At 41.5% G+C, this 21,558-nt stretch overlaps 1 protein-coding gene across 2 annotated transcripts in view; it reads left to right on the top strand.

The window, feature by feature from the left end:
* PDGFRA (platelet derived growth factor receptor alpha) overlaps positions 1 to 21,558 on the top strand; it is a 55,903-nt gene that overhangs the window by 22,984 nt on the left and 11,361 nt on the right. For both annotated transcript variants that reach the window (XM_050947421.1, XM_050947419.1), the window contains exons 4-16: positions 77 to 340; positions 507 to 637; positions 2,047 to 2,218; positions 2,323 to 2,512; positions 4,380 to 4,495; positions 6,260 to 6,386; positions 7,403 to 7,596; positions 8,111 to 8,205; positions 8,312 to 8,444; positions 17,347 to 17,451; positions 18,901 to 19,011; positions 19,284 to 19,437; positions 19,962 to 20,128. In XM_050947421.1, coding sequence (XP_050803378.1) covers positions 77 to 340; positions 507 to 637; positions 2,047 to 2,218; positions 2,323 to 2,512; positions 4,380 to 4,495; positions 6,260 to 6,386; positions 7,403 to 7,596; positions 8,111 to 8,205; positions 8,312 to 8,444; positions 17,347 to 17,451; positions 18,901 to 19,011; positions 19,284 to 19,437; positions 19,962 to 20,128 — 1,959 coding nt within the window. The remainder of the gene's footprint in view (positions 1 to 76; positions 341 to 506; positions 638 to 2,046; positions 2,219 to 2,322; positions 2,513 to 4,379; positions 4,496 to 6,259; positions 6,387 to 7,402; positions 7,597 to 8,110; positions 8,206 to 8,311; positions 8,445 to 17,346; positions 17,452 to 18,900; positions 19,012 to 19,283; positions 19,438 to 19,961; positions 20,129 to 21,558) is intronic.

Here is a 21,558-nt window from a genome sequence, read left to right as displayed (position 1 = left end):
ATCTGCTGATGTCTCCATTCTTGTACTAGGGACACCTTAAAATGATATAATATAAAAATACTTATCTTTTTTACAGATCCAGATATGCCCTTCGTTCCTCTACTACCAGAGGATCAATTCATCCTAGTAGAAGATGGTGATTCCACCATTATCCCTTGTCGTACAAGTGACCCTAATGCTCAAGTAGCTTTAGTTAACAGTGAAGCCAAGGTCGTATATGCCTATTATGACAGCAAACAAGGCTTTCTGGGAAATTTTCCTGCAGGCTCATACACGTGCCAAACGACTGTTAAAGAAGTGGAGTTCAAGTCAGATCAGTTTTTCATCTACATTTTGAAAGGTACTCTTTTTCAGTTTTTAAAGGAGAGTAAAAATATTGAGCCTTATTCTCTTCTTGCTTATGCCATAATTGCGTAAATGAAATTGGAATCTAGTCCTTGAAGTTCACTATTCATATACTGCACATGGTTTTTAAACTTGATGCACTCTCTTTCTTTTTCCCTCAGCTACTTCAGAGCTGCCAGTTGAGATTGAGGCCCTTAAAACTGTATATAAAACAGGCGAAACAATTGTTGTAACTTGTGTGGTCTTTGACAACGAGGTGGTTAATTTACAGTGGAATTATCCAGGGAAAGCGGTAAATATCTCGTTTTGTTTCTGCATAATTGTAGTTATCAGTTGGTGAGGAATATGGGGATGTGAAGCGGTCAGCTCTTCACTGTTAGAATGAGGACAGAGGAAGAGAGAAAACAGAACCATTTCTTTTATTTTCAGGTTATCACTATAGAAAATCAGTATCAAGTGTTAGAATTCATTATTAGTAAGTATACAAAGCATTCAAGGGACATGAGGGGTGACTGGGAGCATAAGAAGTTATCAGGGAGTGGGACTGTAGTGTTGAAGGAATAAAATCTCTGTGAATTTGTGCTCTAGAAAGCCTGATGGAACAAAGACGGAATGTTCTGGAAATGTGTCCAGATGTCTGCATATAACACTGGTGGTGAAGTGAATCTGACTCTAAAAATGACTCTCTTCAAGTCACAGTCTCAGAAGGGCTGATTTTTCTCAGTTAAACTGGTGTAAATGAGGAGTAACTCAGTTAAAGTCAGTGGAGTTACACTAATGAAAACCTGCTGTGAGAGGAGAATCAGTCCCAAATTCTCATAACGTGTGTTCTGAAGTGAAGGTTTCTCTTCAGTTAAATCCCATTTATAGTCAATGTTCCACATATAGTGCAATTGTGCTGCTGTGTAAAAGGTCTGATAATTGTGGGGCATTGTAAAGTTGCAAAATAATTGTGACCTAGAAATACAGCTTTAATTTAAAAAAATTTAAGAGCCTGAAAAAAAAGTTACTTCATATAGGAAGGTTTCATTTTATTTTCAGTTTTACAAATTCAAAACCTCACTCTCTTGCCAGTTATTCTAGTTTCACACAATCCCCAACATATTTTTGGTTCCCATCCCTCAATATGCAGGTGCTGTCTTTCCTTTGGAACATTTTTATTCTCAACTGAGCACCGCCATCACCCCCTGCCCTTGCCAATGAATTATTCTCAGAATTAGCACACACCGGATATAGGAACTGGGAAATGGCATGATCTGGCAGGAAAAAGGTATTAAGAATTCACCTCACCTTGTGGGAACTGATCAAAAAATATTCTGGACCAAAATCAACAGCATCACCACCAGAGTCAAAGGATACAGTCCCTTAGCTTGCTTTAGCACTAAAATGCTCTTTTAGGCTCTCCATCTAATTTTTAGATGGTACGTTACTCCAAATGCACAACATATGCCATTTTTAACCTACTCACCCTTTGGTAGTTGTCTCCAAAATTGTGTATTCTTATGGGCACACCTGCTGCATCCATGTCTGAAAATTTGTCCCTAACTAATTGAGCCATTCCTTTTGAATAAGGAATTTGGACCATATGCAGTAACTCTTTCATTGCTCTCCTTCAAATGGAATCTTAATTCTTTTATATATTATTTATTTCTTGCAGCTGAGTTGTTTAAATAAGATTTTTTTTCTCTCTCCAAAACACAGAAAGAAAAAGGTGTGATAAAAGTTGATGACATTAAAGTTCCATCCCAGAAGCTGGTTTACACTTTGACCATTCCTGAGGCTTCAGTGAAAGATTCCGGGGATTATGAGTGTACGGCCCGACATGCAACCAAGGAGGTTAAAGAAAATAAGAGAGTAGTCATCACAGTTCATGGTACAGTCCAATTCTAGTGTCCAAAAATTGTTAGCATGCTGGCAAATACCATGTTTGAAATAAAAGTGAGTAGCATTATTTATGTGAATCTGTATCATTTACAGATAAAGGATTCATTCATCTGGACCCCCAATTTAGCCCTTTGGAAGCTGTCAATTTACATGAGGACAAAAATTTTGTAGTGGATGTGCAGGCGTACCCAGCTCCAAAAATGTTCTGGCTGAAGGACAATGTGTCTCTGACTGAGAACCTTACAGAGATTGTTACCAGTTCAAACAAGATCAATGAGACAAGGTAAAGAAAGGTTTTGCCAAGGTGACAATCTGAATTTCTCTTCCAGAAACCTTGTGATTTCATTTTATCAAATCTATGCCTAGAATTTGGTGAGAAAAAACAAGACATTATATACAACCTTATCTTCCTTGCCTTGCTGTAGCCTTTCATCATCCCCTCCTCTTTGACATCCTGTCCTCCATGGACTTCCATGTCACTATCCCCTCTTGATTCTCTTCTTGCCTTACCTAATGTTCTTTAAATGTCTCCTTTGGGGGCACTGCATTTCTGCTCCTCCTCTTTACTGGAGTCTGTCAAGGCTCTTTCTTCTCACCCATCCTCTTCTCCTTTATATCCTATACTTCGGTAGCCTCACTCTCTTACATAATTTAAACTATCATCTCTCTGGTGGCAATTCTCAGATATAATTCTCCTATTATGGTTCATTCTCATATCTCTCACTGTGTCGCTGATAGCTCAGCTTGGATGGCTTACAGTCAACTCAAGCTTATCAAACCAAACCAAGCTCATAATTTTTCCTTCACACATTGCGCCCTTATTTCATTTTCCATTGCAGTTGACAATGTTATAATTTTTCTGTCATCTAGAAACATAACCTGGGCAGCATCTTTGATTCATTCTTCCTCTTTCCCTCTGCATTTTACGGCTGCTTCCTACATAACATTCATAGATTCAAAAGCCAGAAAGGACCATTGTGTTCATCTCATCTGATCTCCTGTATAGCACAAGCCATAGAACTTCCCCAAAATAATTCCTAGAGCAGATCTTTTAGAAAAACATCCACTCTTAATTTAAAAATTGTCAGTAATGGCGAATCAACCATGACCCTTTGTAAATTGTCCCAGTGGCTAATTACTCTTATTGTTGAACATTTACACCTTATTTCCTGTCAGGGCTGCACCGTGGCCAATCTTCGGGTGGTGGGGTGGCGTTGTTTTTTTTTTGTTTGTTTGTTTCGGCAGGGCGGCGCTGAGGGGGGTTGTTTTGGCAGGGTGGAGCTCAGGTTGGGTTGTTACGGTGGGCTGGTGCTGGAGGGGTTGTTACGGTGGAGCGGCACTTTTTTTTTGCTTGGGGCGGCAAAAAAGTTAGAGCCAGCCCTGTTTCGTGTCTGAATTTGTCTAGCTTTAACTTCCAACCATTGGATCATGTTATATATTTCTCTGCTAGATTAAAGAGCCCGCTATTAAATATTTGTTCCACATGTAGATATTTATAGACTATCATAAAGTCACCCCTTAACTTTCTCTTCGTTGAGCTCAATAGATTGAACTCTTTGAGTCTATCACTATAAGGTGTGTTTTCTAATCTTTTAATCATTCTTGAAGCTTTTCTCTGAACCCTCTGCAATTGATCAATGTCCCTCTTGAATTGTTTATATCAGAACTAGACACTTTATTCCAGCAGCAGTGAAATTTATAAAAAAAAATCTCCCTCATTTTCCATCCTATCAGCTAATTCACTTGTCAAACTTGTGATCATCTGCCACCTTGACTACTGAAACCTTCTCCAATCTTACTACAGTCCTGTCTTCTGGATACTATCCTGGCCCCTCTCCAGTCTTTCCAAAATGCTGCTCCCAAAATAATCTCTTGGTCATCATTTTGATCACATCAATGCCCTTTCCAAATCCTTGCCAGGTAAAATAATGCTTGCTTGCTTCTCATATGAGAGAATTAATTAACATTTCAACAGCACTCTGACGGGAAGAGCACTATAGAAGTGCAAAGTATCAGTACATTATACCCATCATATACCTACATTAAATATATAAATTTTCTACTAATAATTGCTTCGTTTTTTTAATGATTTGGATTAATTTATTTTATGTTTTGTAAAATAACGTGTACAAAATCTCTTGTTTCTATAGGGTCCAAAGTATATTAAAACTGATTCGGGCCAAGGAAGAAGATAGTGGAGATTATACTTTGGTTGCTGAAAATGGAGAAGAGACTAAAAGCTATACTTTCTCATTGCTAATACAAGGTAAGCATATCAAGAACCCTATTGGACTGGGCAGAGGTAGCTGTAGACAGCAAAGACTTAAGTCCATTTAAACACCAGGTGTCCTGCTAACCTACAGATATACTAGAATGAAAGGCCTGGAAGCCAGGAATGGTTGTGTTCTAATCCTGACTTTGATGAATCCTGACTTTGACTTCTTCAGTGGCCTTCTCTGCCTAGCCCGAGTTACTCCATCTGCAAAATGGGGAGGACATTTATTAAGCTACTTCACAAGGGATTGCTTTGAAGATGAAGAGTGCTAAGTGTTATGATTTCAGCAGCAATTTAGTTTGGCTGCTTCCCTGCCATGTCGCTTACTAGCACAATACTAGCTGATTGGCTGGAGCTGGATTGGTGTTTTCCAAGAGTAGTTCCTACCGGGTATGTCAATTGTACTGACTGGTCACGCAGGTAAGACCCTTAGGAACAACAGGTCACCTTTTGCCACTCCACACTTACACAGTTTATCATCCTCTGCAGAAGAAGCACATTGTGGAAACAATATTTCCAGTATTGCCAGTCCCAAAAGTTCAAAATAATGAGTCAGATCTGCCAAAATCTTGAGTTTACTTGTGGCTTTTTTTGTCTATCTTTTGATTTTTGAACTCGCCCTTCCATGCCAGTGTTTGTGTGACAGTTACAGTGTGGCCAACTCTCCAAAATTCATAAAGTAAAGTGACTTTGGTCCCCTCCGCAGGAGTCCTCACTGGCTGCCTGATGGTGTGGAGCTTCCAGCTTCTCTCCAGATCCCAACATTCTAACTAATTACATCAGTCCCACATCTGCCCATCTGTCAGCCTAGCAATTAATTACCTCCCAGCAGCCACCACATCAGTTCTGCCCCTTATCCAATTCCCACATCAATTCTGTCTCCCCCAACCCAACACTTGCTGTTCCCCAAGCCTCACCTCTTCTTCTTTTACAGCTCCAGGGGTTTTTTACCCCACCCTCCACCCTCTGCCTCTGTCCAGGCTGGCTGTTGCATGGATGTCAAGGGGAAGGGGGAAGGAGCAGAGAGTAACCTGACCCAATTTTCACAAGGAGGGAAGGGATAAAGGAACAGAGCCACCCTGAGGTGCTAGGTGCTTTCTGCTCCCTCCTCCTGTGAAAATGGTATCAGCTTCTCCCTCTCTTCCCTCCCCTACATGAAATGTCCTCTTGGCTCCTGAGGGGCCAAGATCTGGCTGCTTCCTGCAGGTGTTCCCATGTTACAAATAAGTAATAGTAATAGGGATATTGCTAAATGGCAGAGTTCTGGGAGGTGAGTGGGAGGGGGAGTCCTCTGGTTTTCTCTGTATTTTTCATCTTTACTCTCCCTGTGCTCGCAAATGAGTCTTGAGTAGGGAAGGATAAGGTTCCCACTGCATCCAGTCAGGGACATCCAAATTGCCACCCAGCTGGTGTCTCTCAGGAGCAGTGTGAGGCTCTCATGCTGTCTGTATGCCCCAGGACCAAGCACACCCCTTCCACAGCACCCGCTTCTGTGACTGTGCTGTAGCCTGGGCCCTGTTCTCTCCCACAGGATATAAGTAACTTTCATCAAAGTCAGTCTGAGTTATTCATATCTTTCAGGGGAAAATCAGGCTCTGGAGAGCAAGCAAAAAGCTTAGGACCCAGACTTGGATTCCCTGAGGCTGCTGGCCAGGCAAATGACAGCAATTTTAAATGTCTGTCTTGTTCCATTTGTAATTCTATCCCGACTAAAGGGGGGGAAATTCTAACATGCTCTTTTTAATTCACTTCTAGTTTCAGCTTCAATTCTAGACCTGGTGGATGATCACCAGGGCTCTGGAGGGGGACAGACGGTCCAATGCTTGGCAAAAGGGACGCCTTTCCCTGACGTGGAATGGCTGATTTGCAAGGACATTAAAAAGTAAGAAAAACAGATGTGCCTTTATCTCTAAATGTGAACGTTTTTCCTTGACCAACATAATTTAAGCTTGTGACACACATTCCTTATCAGCCCTCTGGAAACTATGATTCTGGTTTGTCTTGCCAAAGTGACAAGTTGTTTATGCTTCATCAGCATATGGATGGGGTGGGGATTAATATCATTCCTACTGATTTTGTCCTGTAGAACACATACACTGTATCTATTTAACAGGTTTCTCTACGATGTGGTACCTAATTAGTGATGAGTGAGCCTCAGGGAAGTTCAGATGAGCAAGTCAGATGCTTATTCACATATCTTTTGAGACTTTCCTGCCATCTCCTGGACAGACTCACCTATCCCATTACCCTTTCACACTCCCACATCCACCCTTCTTCCTGCAACTGAGTCCACCGTAGATAATAATATTTTTTTACATTCAAAGTGCTTTAGAAATGTTAACTAATTAATCCCCTCACATTTGTTGATCTAGTTCCGGGGTCACCCCTTCTCCCACTCCTCTGGAGACAATCGAACAAGGAGACAACAAACCTGATGGGGCCCAGCAGCCCTGGTAACCTCAGATACTTTCTGTTGTCCTTATACACACATTTCACACTACTGTATGGGATTTCTCCCTCTCTTCTATCCCAAAGAGATTTGTGGAGCACTGGGGCTTCAGAGGCCAGCCATGAATTCTGGGGTGTAATGAGAAAGCCTCGGAGCAATGCGAAGTTTGGACTAAGCAACAGTGGGCTGCCAGGCCTGCTGGGCTCCATTACTGGCGCTTCAAAGGTGGTAGTGCTGGTAGGGATCAGAAATTCATTGGCTCTAGGAGTAGGGGAGCCAGAGGATTGTTAGGAAGTGGGTACATACTTAAACACCTTTGGTCCTTAAAATGATTCTTGCCAGAGAAAGGGAGTAGGGAAAGGGTGCTTAGGGTGATCCTCATTTTGTTTACACTTGCTCATCCATACATAAATCTGATGTCTATATTTATGAATATTCTATTTCTGCAGATGCAGTAATGATACCTCATGGATGCTTCTGACTAACAACATCTCAGATGTACACATGGAGGCTCATCGGGTTGATAAGGACCAGGTGGAAAGCCAGGTGACCTTCCAAAAGGTAGAAGAAACCCTGGTAGTACGGTGCATGGCGAGGAACACTCTTGGTGCCGTTACTCGGGAACTGAAGCTTGTGGCTCCTAGTGAGTTAACTTTGTCACTCCTGAGAGATTTAAGTAGCCATTTCAAACTCCCCCTCAAATAAACCCAATCAAATCTGGAAATAATTATGCAGTGTGAATGTCTAATAGGTAAAACACCAGCTCTTTGAAAGTAAATAATGATGAAAACAGATTTGGCAGCTCTTCCCCAGACATTTGAGCAAGAGCCATTCTCCAGGTCTTAACTCTGAATCTATCTTTCCCATATTATGTAGTTCCATGATCCATCTTTTCATTTTAGTTACTAATGGCCATGGAAGTATCTTCCAGGCAACCACTGTTGTTATTTCTGAAATAGGAAGGCAAGGTTATTATAGGCAGTGAACGACTTAATGCCCCCTGCCTATGGAGACTGCACTTTTCACATCTACAGTGCACAAGAACTTTGATGGCAAAGAAGGTGGGAGTCTTACTGTCACCTACAAACTTGGGCCTCTGTCACATCCCTCTGCATTCAGAAGGCAAATCTAAACTGAGGCCTTTTCTTTTACTACAGCATTGCGATCAGAATTAACTGTGGCTGCAGCAGTCCTAGTGTTAATAGTGATTGTGATTATTTCACTGATTGTCCTGGTCATCATATGGAAACAGGTAACTTAAAATATGTGATTTCTATACTGAATTGAATTAGTGATCTGACCCATTCTTAAATCAGGCGTGAGCCTGACAATTATGTTTCATTTATTGTGCACGGCAGAAACCAAGGTATGAGATAAGATGGAGAGTCATTGAGTCTATCAGCCCTGATGGCCATGAGTACATTTATGTGGATCCAATGCAACTGCCCTATGACTCAAGATGGGAGTTTCCTAGAGATGGATTAGTACTTGGTAAGAACTTTGAGATCCTCTTCTTTTGTAGAGATAAGATGTTGATTTAATGCATGTGGGAAATCAGAGCTCTTGACCTGCACTCATTGGGTGAGCTCTGTGAAGAGCCAAACTGTGGTAGATAAAGTCTATTTATAGAGAGAGAACTCTCTATGTTGCTAAATGGAATGATCAGACCATGGCAATTCTATGCTATCCAGTATTAATAGAATTCTTAACCTGGTATAAAAACAAAACCAGAAAGGTCTTGCAAAACATCTAGAAATCAGAATGCCCTGCCAACTATAAAAGTACCACTGCCCTGTACTGGACAGAAGCTCAGACATGCCCAAGTGTGCTTGATTATGTCACCCTATAGTGTCTGGACCATAGACCATATAAACCCTAATACTATTAAAGTTCATGGAAAATTCTCCTTTAGTGGCATTGATAGGAGCTTTGGATTTGGGAACAGAAAGTCCAAGGACAACTGTGAATCTCTGTGGCCATGGTTGGCAATACAGCTGATAACCATTATGTTCTGTGCTGCTGCAGAATTGTTACAAAATTATTAACAATCAAACAAACAGATTTTTCTTGGAAAATTATTCTGAATACAACAAAAATACATCTATCTACCTACCCTTGACTTTCCTCTGAAATCCTCTTCCCTCTGTCACATCACCATCCTCCCTGACACCCAGACTTGAAATCTGGGGCCATGTTTGACTTCTACCATTCCTTTACCTCTCACATCCAACTTATTCCATAATATTTCTGAGATCCAAATTTTTCTCTTTCCAGACAGCAAAGCTCTCTCCTGTCTTGATTACTGTAACCTCTTTGTCTCTGGCCTTTCTTCTCTTCACATGGCTCCCCTCCAGACCCTACAAAACTGTCACTATCTCTTTCAGTCTTTCCTTTGGCTATCCCTGCTTCAGTGCCTCAAGTTCAAGCTCCTTGTCCTTGCCTTCAAGGACTGTGGAACTGTCCCTCCCACTTACCTGCCTGTCTCTCTCCTCATCCTACCCATTGACCACTCTTCTCTACCAGAGATAACTGCCTTGAGCCCCATACTTTAATGTCTCCTGTATACCTCTTCCACCCTGTTTCCACATTGTTTCACACATAGTACCTTCCCCAAAAGGTTTGTCAGGCCATTAGCCTCTCCTTCCCTCCCTAAATTCCTGCCTTACCATTCACTTCTGCTGAGATGCCCACAAGAAATGAGTCAGCAGGGGCCTTTTTATTTTATTAGACAGTTATAGTTATATGTGTAGAGACCCAATGTAATCTGGAAGTAGTTATGCAGTTTTATTAAAATATTTTAAAATTATAAATCCATGATGTCAAATGCCATTGTTACATAAACTTATTTCTATGAACTCTGCTTTTTTTTTTCCACCTCTGCTTTACTGTTTTGTTGTCTCTTCGTCATGTCTCATGTGGAATTCAATTATAAGCTTTTCAGGGTAAGGCTCTCATACCATTATAGATGACCTGTAAATACCCAGCACAATTCTGGGTAGCATAATATAATAAATAATTGTCTGTCTGTCTGCCTACCTGCCTCTTTCTCTCTCTCTCTCTCCTATCTATAGCATCTTAAGCATTTCTAACATCCCCATTATGGAGATATCTATGCACCAAATATTACACAAACACAAGTGAAGAAAACGATGAGAGATATTTTTATACACTTTATAAAACATGTTCTATTTCTATTTCCTGTTGTGTGAGTCAATATAATCAAAAGCAGTTCTTGCCAGAGAGAGGATTTCTGTTGATTCTCAAGTGAATGTATGACAAGGAATTTCTGATTCAGAAATAAATTCACTTAATTAAATTTGCTCTGCTAACTGGAGATCAAACCATGGAGGATACTTATGGGAATTATTTGACTACATCGCTGGCTTTAATTATGTGTATAAAACAATTATTGGTATTGGGTTGTTAACAGTCCACCACAGTAATTTTTGTCTCTCTTTGACTCATCAGCATCGGTTTACTTCAATGCATTCTTGTCTATGAGTAAATTCAGGAAGGTTAACTTTAGAAAATGGCACTGCATGTTCTTACAGCAATCTGGGTAGCACAAGTATTTTTCTTGACATAGTGAACATACATTCATCAGATATATCTTTCTTATGAGACAGTTTCATCAGATGGGCCATATTCTGCCCTCATTTATGCCAGTGAACCCCATTGACTTTACTGGTATGATGGGATTTTTTCCCCCCAAATGGAATTTCTGCTATTCTATCAGTTAGATAGCAATGCAGTAACTTACTGAAGATCTTAAAGGTTATCCAAAGCCTTTAGGAAAATCTGGGGATGTGGCTTAACTGGTGTTGTTCCTTTAATGTGTGTACTTACTCTTCTAGCTGTGCGAGCCAGCCAGCATCCTTCTACCTGCTTTACAGGCTTGTGGTATCTGGAGTGCAATACCATGCCAGGTGAACATAGTCAGCTTTGGGTTACTGGAGTTTCAGTTGACTGGAATTCAATAAACTGAGGTCACACTGACAATTTTGCTTTGTTCTTGTTCCCGCAATGTATTACAGTGACAGAGTATGAGTAGCCCAAGCTGACTCACCACTCGGTGCTCTTTGGAAGCATCTCCACCTGGGGTAAATTGAGGAAGTAATAATTTAAGTTCTCAGTGATTAACTAATTAGCTGGTTGATTCAGCTCAGTCAGCTGGAATTTACCCTTAAAAGAGAGAGGCAGGAAGACCCCAGGGTAGAAGGCTGTGCCTTCAAGCCAAAGAAGCTCAAGATTTCAGAGAGGTGAGAGGTCGCCCTTGCCCTGTGCCTTGGTAGGAGATGAAGACTTTGGGAGAAGTTATGTTATGGGGAACAAACATTTATAGAGCACATTGTAAATAAAGCACTAGGTGTGGAATTTGCCACTGGTGTGTGTGAGGACTGTTTGCAGTAAAAATCCAAGGGGAGGGAACCCTGTCCTGTGAAAATAACATATAGTGATGGTGCTTAGATACTATAAACGTAATGAGTTGGGACTATCTGAGAGAGAGAAATTATATTGCAATGATCTGATTAATGTGTTTGAACACCAATTCCCTCTGCTGGATATAACCAGAACTGCCCTGCTATGTGTCATAGGCCTTCCACTGCTAATAGCTAAATGACTTTCTTCTTTCCCTGAAGTGGTAGGGAATAGAGTTTTTGAGTACCAGGATTTGAGTTCTATCCCTGCTGTTGCTGTGGATTTCTGAATGGCCATAGTGTGTGACACTCATGATCTCCATAAGGACACTCATGGTCTCCTAGATGGCCACTGATTTGCCACAATAGGCACTTCAGATTCTTAAACCCTGGGTCAAGTGCTGTAGCTCTCTTTATAAATCTCACACTGGTACCTTCTTTGTATTTTGTCAAATCTGCAGTGAAAGTATTCTTGAAACAAACAACATGTACTGGGTCATCATCTGAGACTGCTAAAACATGAAATATATGGCAGAATGTGGGTAAAACAGAGCAGGAGACATATGATTCTTCCCCAAGGAGTTCAGTCACAAATGTCATTAATGCATGATTTATTTATTTTTTTAAATGAGTGTCATCAGCATGGAAGCATGTCCTCTGGAATGGTGGTTGAAGCATGAATATGGCTTACAGAATCTATCCCTTATTAGGCACTATCACAGACTAGCATCTCATGCCAATGACCATGTTACCAGTTGGAGGCTGGATTTGAAATGAGTTAATTGTCACAATCCAGATTGAAGTGAATAGTCTCCATTTCACAGGTCTACTTCTGGAGCAGCTCTGCTGAGTTCAGTAACTTCCCAGATTTATGCTTGTGCTCCATGAGAGCAGAAATTGGCCTAGAATTGCCAAAAAATGGCACCTCTCTTCAGCAATCTCACCAGAGAAGTGGAGAAGCGAATGGGGATGGAGGCTGAACTGAGGCATTTTCTCACCCCTGGATATGGCCCTCTCTTTCAGTATGAAGAAGCTTGTTATCCTTGCTGTCTGTCCATGTAAAGAAATAGAAGAATTCACTCTCCAGGGCTGTTCCTCTGGCACCTTTTATAGCAAAAATAAAAGAAAATGTGTAGTCTGATGGGGGGCTGCCAGTCAAGGTCTCTGTACCAATAGCATAAGGAGCTTTTCTCTGTGGCAGATGCAACATCCAGCTCTAAGCAGTTAATTCCCACCCGATATCAAAATGCAAGTGTAAAAGATATAGTGAACAGGACTTTAAAAAATATGTGAAGAGGGGGTGAAAACGAGAAATAATGAGTCCCTGACATTCAGGAAGTACTCCCACCGTTCTCCACAAGCCCCCAGATTTAGCTGAGATGCCAATGATACGATTGTGGGTGGAATTGGAGAGTGCAGATGACAAGATGAAACCGCATCAGCAACATGTTTTAAGGGGCTGCATCCTGCCATGTGGTTCACAGATCTGCAATCTGAAAATGTTCCATGGCTAATTTACACACACAGGATGGCAGAAATTTTGTAGGAAGATTCTCACATCCTGACTGGTAAGGGAACCTACTGATGCACAAGAAGCTGAGAGAAAAAATTCTCATATTGTTTTGTAACCAAGTTATGAGAGACCTGAGGAAGGATTACAGTTAGGCCAGCACTGACCGGTTTTGAAAATCCCATCTTTCCTGTCTATCTTGGTGATACATGCATTTTTTTGGCTGGAATTTTCATATAGGAGTTGGTCTATTAATTCCAGATAGGCCATGCACTGTGTATTATGGTTAAGATAAACAGTAGCTTCTAGAGAAGCATCATCTCCAGAAGCGCAAGAGAGGGCAAGTGCAATATATGGCAGATATGTATAGATCTCATGAACATAAAAAGTTGCAATGTTGTATTTCCCAATAAGAATGGAAACCGGATGATCTTCTATTTGTACTGGTAGGAAAAAAAAAAGTGCATCAGGAATGTGATCACATACTGACATCTGGAATTTATGAAATCCATGGAATTTACTAATTTGGGTGTATTTTTGCATGTTGCATATTTCATTAAAAGTCTGCCTCAAGCCTTCATATCAGTTCCATACACAAATCAACATATCCTTAGAGCCCTGGCCAGGGTTATTCTATCTACTACCCAAGATCCACAAAGCTGGAAATCCTGGACGCCCCATCATCTCGGGCATTGGCACTCCCACTGAAGGGCTTTCTGGATATGTGGACTCTCTACTCAGACCCTATGCCACCAGCACTCCCAGCTATCTCTGTGACACCACTGATTTCCTGAGGAAACTACAATGCATTGGTGACCTTCCAGAAAACACCATCCTAGCCACCATGGATGTAGAGGCTCTCTACACAAACATCTCACACACAGATGGAATACAAGCTGTCAGGAACTGTATCCCTGATGATGCCACAGCACAACTGGTTGCTGAGCTCTGTGCCTTTATCCTCACACACAACTATTTCAAATTTGATGACAATATATATCTCCAGATCAGTGGCACCGCTATGGGCACCCATATGGCCCCACAATATGCCAATATTTTTATGGCCGACCTGGAACAACGCTTCCTCAGCTCTCGTCCACTCACGCCCCTTCTCTACCTACGCTACATTGATGACATCTTCATCATCTGGACTCATGGGAAAGAGACTCTGGAAAAATTCCACCACCATTTCAACAGCTTCCACCCCATCAACCTCAGCCTGGACCAATCTACACGGGAAGTCCACTTCCTAGATACCACGGTGCAAATAAGTGATGGTCACATTAACACCAGCCTATACCGAAAACCTACCAACCGCTATGCCTACCTTCATGCCTCCAGCTTCCATCCCAGGCACACCACACGGTCCATTGTCTACAGCCAAGCACTGAGGTACAACCACATCTGCTCCAACCCCTCAGACAGAGACCTACAAGATCTTCAAGATCTTCAAGACCTACAACACCTACAAGATCTTCACCAAGTATTCTCAAAACTACAATACCCACATGAGGAAATTAGGAAATAGATCAACAGAGCCAGACGTGTACCCAGGAGCCTCCTACTGCAAGACAAACCCAAGAAAGAAACCAACAGGACTCCACTAGCCATCACATACAGTTGCCAGCTAAAACCCCTCCAGCGCATCATCAGGGATCTACAACCCATCCTGGACAATGATCCCACACTTTCACAGGCCTTGAGTGGCAGGCCAGTCCTCGCCCACAGACAACCTGCCAACCTGAAGCATATTCTCACCAGTAACTGCACACCGCACCATAGTAACTCTAGCTCAGGAACCAATCCATGCAACAAACCTCGATGCCAACTCTGCCCACATATCTACACCAGCGACACCATCACAGGACCTAACCAGATAAGCCACACCATCACCGGTTCATTCACCTGCACGTCCATCAATGTAATATAGGCCATCATATGCCAGCAATGCCCCTCTGCTATGTACATCGGTCAAACTGGACAGTCTCTACAGAAAAGGATAAAGGGACACAAATCAGATATTAGGAATGGCAATATACAAAAACCTGTAGGAGAACACTTCAAGCTCCCTGGCCACACAATAGCAGATCTTAAGGTGGCCATACTGCAGCAAAAAAACTTTAGGACCAGACTTCAAAGAGAAACTGCTGAGCTTCAGTTCATCTGCAAATTTGACACTATCAGCTCAGGATTAAACAAAGACTGTGAATGGCTTGCCAACTACAAAACCAGTTTCTCCTCCCTTGGTTTTCACACCTCAGCTGCTAGAACAGGGCCTCATCCTCCCTGATTGAACTAACCTCTTTATCTCTAGCTTAATTCTTGCTTGCATATATATACCTGCCCCTGGAAATTTCCACTACATGAATCCGATGAAGTGAGTATTCACCCACGAAAGCTCATGCTCCAAAACATCTGTTAGTCTATAAGGTGCCACAGGATTCTTTGCTGCTTTTACAGATCCAGACTAACACGGCTACCCCTCTGATAGTTCCACACACAGTTCTTCTTCCCCATACTGAATCCACAACAGAAGACTGAATGCGCTAATCAACTATTTTTGTCTGAACTGATCTGTGGGCAGAATAAAGTGGGTTAAACATAGAGTGTGTAAATAGAGCACTTGGAAACTACCATAACATCTATTCCTGCATATGAAACACATTTGTATATTAAACTTCAGAGGATTTTTCCCTCAAGTGTAATCAACATGTATTTTAACTTCTCTCAGATTGTTGATAGTCCCTGCTTTCGTATTCTTAAACTGAGCTGGTACCACCATTAGATCTATCGTGTTGTTAGAGTGTGGACATAAGGGACTAAGGCACTCCGCTGGATTATCCTTTAGATTGATAGTTCTGTATGACTGTGACGGTGCTGCCCATGGGAGCCAGCTGAGGTCACTCAATCAGGGTGAACTGCAAACAAAACGGAGCAGACAAACCCCAAACGCTGGTGGTTATTCCAATACTAGGGTTTACCAAGCCAGCACAAAACAGCTTCTATAGTACCTCACTAGTTACTTAGAAGTCCAAACAACGCAGTTCCCTTAAAGTGCCCAGCCTCAGGCCTCCGTCCAGACACACCTGTCAGATATGATGATGATTCCTGAAAATCTTTCATCATATAAAAGAAAAGGTTCTTCCAATCCCAAAGGATCAGCCACATACCCAGGTCCAATTATAACTTAGATCTTACCCAAAATACATGCTATAGCCAATTCTTATTAACTAAGCTAAAATTTATTAGAAAAGAAAAGAGAGAGAGTGTTGGTTAAAAGATCAATATACATACAGACTTGAATTCAATTCTTGAGGTTCAGATACATAGTAGAGGTGAGCTTGTAGTTGCCAAAAGTCCTTTTAGAAATAGTCCATAGGTTATAATCCAATGTCCATATTCAGGGTGACTCCAGTCAGTAACTGGGAATCTCAATCCTTGTGGCTTAAGGTTTCCCCCTCTTGAAACCCAAAGCAGTTCTGAGATGAAGAAGGATCATGTCCCAGGCTTCTTATACATTTCCAGCAGCCTTTCAGCCTGAGAAAACAATAGGCTTAACTCCTTCTCCCAAACATCCTGGCAATTAGCACAGAGTAATTTATCCATTAAACAGTTTAGATACAGGTTACCACAACCTTCAAAGAGACACATAGACAATAATACTATTTCACTCAAGTATCATCTTAAATGCTAATACTCCTTTTTTGATCTTTGAATTAAAACTATAGCAATAGACAAGACTTGTTTGCTTACACCACAAGACCTGAGCAAACACCTCCCCTTCTACCTCTAACAATGCAGACTTGCATTTCAAAGCTCTATTCATTTACATATCTTGCTAACCAGTTCTTAAGGTTCACCCATGGGTCAGGCCAGTTGGTGAGGTGAGTTAATTAACTCTTTCTGGCCCTGTCACCTTTCAATGAGATATTATATTATACTCATAACATCACAATGACATGGTATCTAATGACAGTAATGGCATCAAACTGATGGTGGGGTAAGCAGGCACCACTCAACTGAAGCCAGTTACACCACAGCAGAATTTGGAACAGCGAATTTAGATTAGACATTAGGAAATCAGTGTGCTATAGATAAAAATGTTCAGCCAAAGGATTAGGGTAGTGGACAACCGTGAACGAAACAGTGAATTTCAGTGCTGTCACCTCCTGCCATACTAGCTGATTAATAATGTGCTCTTGTCCTCTTGTTTACTTGGCTTTCTTTAGGAATATTATTTAATTCAAGCAATTCTTTTTCATGTTTTGTCCTTTTCTGCTTAACTGTTTTTTTATTGGTGATAGGAGTAGACAGTAACAATAATAATAGTTTTGGATGAACAAGGATGCTGATTCTGCATAAATAGCAACACATACCAGCAGCATTACATAAAGAGCAGTGGCAGCAGAAACTGAGATAAGCTATCAGCAACTGTTCATTGAATAACAAACTCTATCGTCTGCAGGTCGAATCCTTGGTTCAGGTGCATTTGGGAAAGTAGTTGAAGGAACTGCATATGGATTAAGTCGCTCTCAACCAGTGATGAAGGTAGCTGTGAAAATGCTGAAACGTAAGTGATCCTCACGGTGTCAGTATCCAAGCCAGGTGGTAAAAGATGATGAAGGATTATTAGCATTGTCTTAATTTATGATACCATGTTGCAGCTAAGTAGAATCAGTCAGGTTCTCAGTTAGTGTAGATCACCTGAGTTTCACTGAAACTAAATAAGCTTATGCTAGCTGAGGAGATGACCCAATGATTTTAAAAGAAATTTAAAATTAATATCTACAGCATAAATGTGATAATGGTCATCTTTCACACAGGCAAGAGCTACATTAGTGGTAAAAAGCACTATAAACTTTTGAAACCTAGTATCTCTGTTTTTGTAAGTATTTCTCATAGTGGTGCTCTAACATGCAGCATAGTGGTCTGGTGGTTAGCACTTGCATATATAAATCTTACAAGCCAGATTGGTTGGTGCAAGATTGGAGGGATTGGACAAAGGATTGTGGGCCTCTGATCTTAGGGCTGTCTGGCTGCCAGTCTGAACCTGCATAAAATAGACTTGCCGCAGGGTTGCCCTACTTTATTCCAGCAGCCCAGTGCCCCCAAGGGCTAGTCCAGCCAGTGGGTGCTGTCAGGGAGTAGAGCTGCTCAGTAGGCAGTGGCGGCTCCAGACACCAGCGCAGCAAGCACGTGCCTGGGGCGGCAAGCTGCAGGGGGGGACCCTGCCGGTCCCTGTGAGGGCGGCAGTCAGGCAGCCTTCGGTGGCTTGCCTGAGGGAGATCCGTTGGTCCCACAGCTTCGGCAGCAATTTGGAGGTGGGTACACTGAAGCCGCAGGACTGGCGGACCTCCCGCAGGCAAGCCACCGAATCTGTGGAACCGGGGACCTCCCGCAGGCAAGCTGCCAAAGGCAGCCTTACTGCCGTGTTTGGGGCAGCAAAAAAGCTGGAGCCGCCCCTGTCAGTAGGGAGCTTCCAAAGAGGTCTGCCAGTGCTTAATTTGTGCCAGGGCTTGCCAGGGCTGAGCCCCAGCTCCTCTAGGCTTGGCAGTTCATAGCCCAGGCACCTCTGGGCTTGCAATGTCAGTTATGAAAGTAAAAAAAAAGAAAAAGATTGAGCCTCAGCTCCTAATTGCTTGAGCCTGGAACCTCTTTCATTACAAATTAAGCACTGGTCTCTGTGCCACTTGGAGGTTTGCCCACCCATGGATGAATCCCTGAAGGGTTAGCTAACCTGGGATTATGATTGCTTTGTACCACAAAGAAGGGCAAATAGATTGGGCTCACTAGTGAATTGAGTCAAGTGAGTCTTTATTAGTGACTAGTAATTCTCATTAGACCTTCAGAAATGCCATCACCAGATAAAGTGCAAAGCCCTCCTTAAGAGGCCTCTGTGTAAATGTTTAAACAACCAAGCAATATATCATATTCAATATTTGTATTAACTGAACGGTATTAACATTTTCAAGAACAAGGATCATTGACCGTTAACTGAACTATTTTATTTTTCTGACAGCCACAGCTAGATCCAGTGAAAAACAGGCACTAATGTCTGAACTGAAGATAATGACACATCTTGGGCCTCATTTGAACATTGTGAATCTCTTAGGAGCTTGTACTAAATCAGGTAGGTTTGTCTAACACAAAATCAATGTTTGCCAAGCAACTAAAATTTAGCATTTAACATAGTTTATATGTTGAGCAAGTGCTTTTTAATATAAATGTGAGTAAATGGATGCCTGATAAAACTGCCTATACATGCTAATAGTTATATTTCCCATTCAACAAACTGGCATGCATAATACTTAACACTTTGTCCCAGTATGCTTGGTTTTCCATTATCTTTTCAGTGATACATATTTTTTATCATCAAGGTATTATTTTGCCTTCTTTCATTAGGTCCAATTTACATCATTACTGAATACTGCTTTTATGGGGATTTGGTAAACTACCTGCATAAAAACAGGGATAATTTCCTGAGCCGACATCCAGAAAAGCCAAAGAAGGACTTGGACATTTTTGGGATGAACCCAGCTGATGAAAGCACAAGAAGGTGGGAAAGGACAAAAAAGATTATCGTTTGCCAATTAAGGGCATGATGTTACAATGCAAATCTTCATTTAGGCAAATAGCCCTACTGACTTCGCTATATGGGTTTTCTTGGCAGAACTGGGCCCTGTGAAAATTGTCTGAATGAATGGTATACTTTGATCAACTGTAATATTTAAAATAAATGACACAGGCAGCAATATTAGCTGAGTTCCTGCAACTCCCATTGAGTTCAGTGGGATGTGTGAGTGCTCAGCATTTGTGTAAATCAGGTAACTTATATTTAGACTCCTTTATCCATATTCAGACACCTAATTTCCCCACTCAGCTTTGAAAATGTTGGGCGTGGTTTTTATTTATTACTATGAGAAGTAATTTTTTATACTTCTATACATGAACTACATGCATATGACATGAGTGACATGAACTATGCCACAATGAACTATGACCCAGAAGCAGAACCATGAAGATGCCATGTGAAATATGAACCAAATCACTGGGCAATATTGTCTTTGTTTATTATTTCAGTTATGTCATTTTATCCTTTGAAAACAATGGAGAATACATGGACATGAAACAAGCTGACACAACTCAGTATGTGCCAATGCTGGAACGGAAGGAGGGTTCTAAGTATTCAGATATCCAGAGGTCAATGTATGATCGGCCTGCTTCATATAAGAAAAAATCTGTGTCAGGTAACTGCATTCATTGTTTTAAAAACCATTCTTTCAGAAACGTATGTGTTACCTCTGCCCTCCAGTGGAAGAAATTAGAACTACTCCAATATCTGGGGCAAGCCTCCTACAGTTTACCAGGGAGAAAGATTCTCCTTTAGCTCAAGTGATAGGTGCCTATGCTTGTGGGGCAAGGAGAAGGGAGTTTTATTTTTGCTGCTTCTGCTGTGAAGTTCTCAGCAGCCATAGTGTGTAGCGTGGTGACACTCAGGGCGGGTCTACAATACAGCCAGGGTCGATGCTCTGAGATCGATCCACCGGCAGTCAATTGAGCGGTTCTAGTGAATACCCGCCAAATCGACAGCAGATCACTCTCCAGTCAACCCCTGTATTCTACCCCAACAAGAAGAGAAAGGTAAGTCGACGGGAAAGTTTCTCCTGTCAACCCCCCGCAGTGTAGACCCCATGGTAACTCGACCTATGGTACGGTGATTCCAGCTATGTTATTCATAAAATCATAAAATATTAGGGTTGGAAGAGACCTGAGGAGGTCATCTAGTCCAACCCCCTGCTCCAGGCAGGACCAATCCCCAACTAAATTATCCTAGCCAGGGCTTTGTAAAGCCAGGCCTCACTGACGTAACTGGAGTTGCGTAGCGTAGGTCGACTTATCACAATAGTGTAGATGTAGCCTCAGAGTCTTAAGTGGCAAAGGTATTATTACTTTTGTATGTTTTGCAAGATTCTGAGCAATGTGACAGTGATAATTAATAATAATAATAATAATAATTAATTTTTCTTTCTGTTTCCACTTTCATTGACAGACACTTATGAAAAGGAAAAAAATTCCAGATGCTTTTCTGGATTATGTAATGAGGGTGATGAAGGGCAAAGCATCCCATTCCTTTCTCCTTTTCTCAGAAACTCAAAACATTGCTTCCAAAAGAGGCTTGCTCACTTCTGGCTCTAGGCCTGAGGTCCTGAATTGCAGGACCCAGAGTTCAGTTGGCAGACCAGTGCACGGCTGCTTTGCTCAGGGCCACCAGGGGTAAATGAACAGCCTAGTCTGCTCTTTACTGTCATTTTTTTAATTAAAAAAAGAATGATTGCCATAGAATTCCTGATCTTCCAGTGACGGTACTGGACATGTCCTAATGCATACTTGCTGAGAAACATAACAGTGCTCAGCAAAACTGAAATGGTCAAAAATGTACAAAAGTTTTAATGGCATTACCATCTCTAAATCAATGGCTTGTTTCTAACCCCATGCTGAATAGTAAGAACAACCCAGGTAATGTAGGTGGCCTTTTCTAACTTAGCTGTTTTCCACAATCCCGTTTAAAAAAAAAATCTATATACAGAAGACAAACAAAAACTATATTTAGCATTGGATATTTTTTCTTTTTTTAAGGAGTGCAGTCTGTGTTAGTTACCGATGCAAACAAGCAAAG

The sequence above is a fragment of the Gopherus flavomarginatus genome, chromosome 3 (assembly GCF_025201925.1).
Source record: "Gopherus flavomarginatus isolate rGopFla2 chromosome 3, rGopFla2.mat.asm, whole genome shotgun sequence".
Taxonomy (NCBI): domain Eukaryota; kingdom Metazoa; phylum Chordata; order Testudines; family Testudinidae; genus Gopherus; species Gopherus flavomarginatus.
This window is presented reverse-complemented; position numbering and strand designations above follow the sequence as displayed.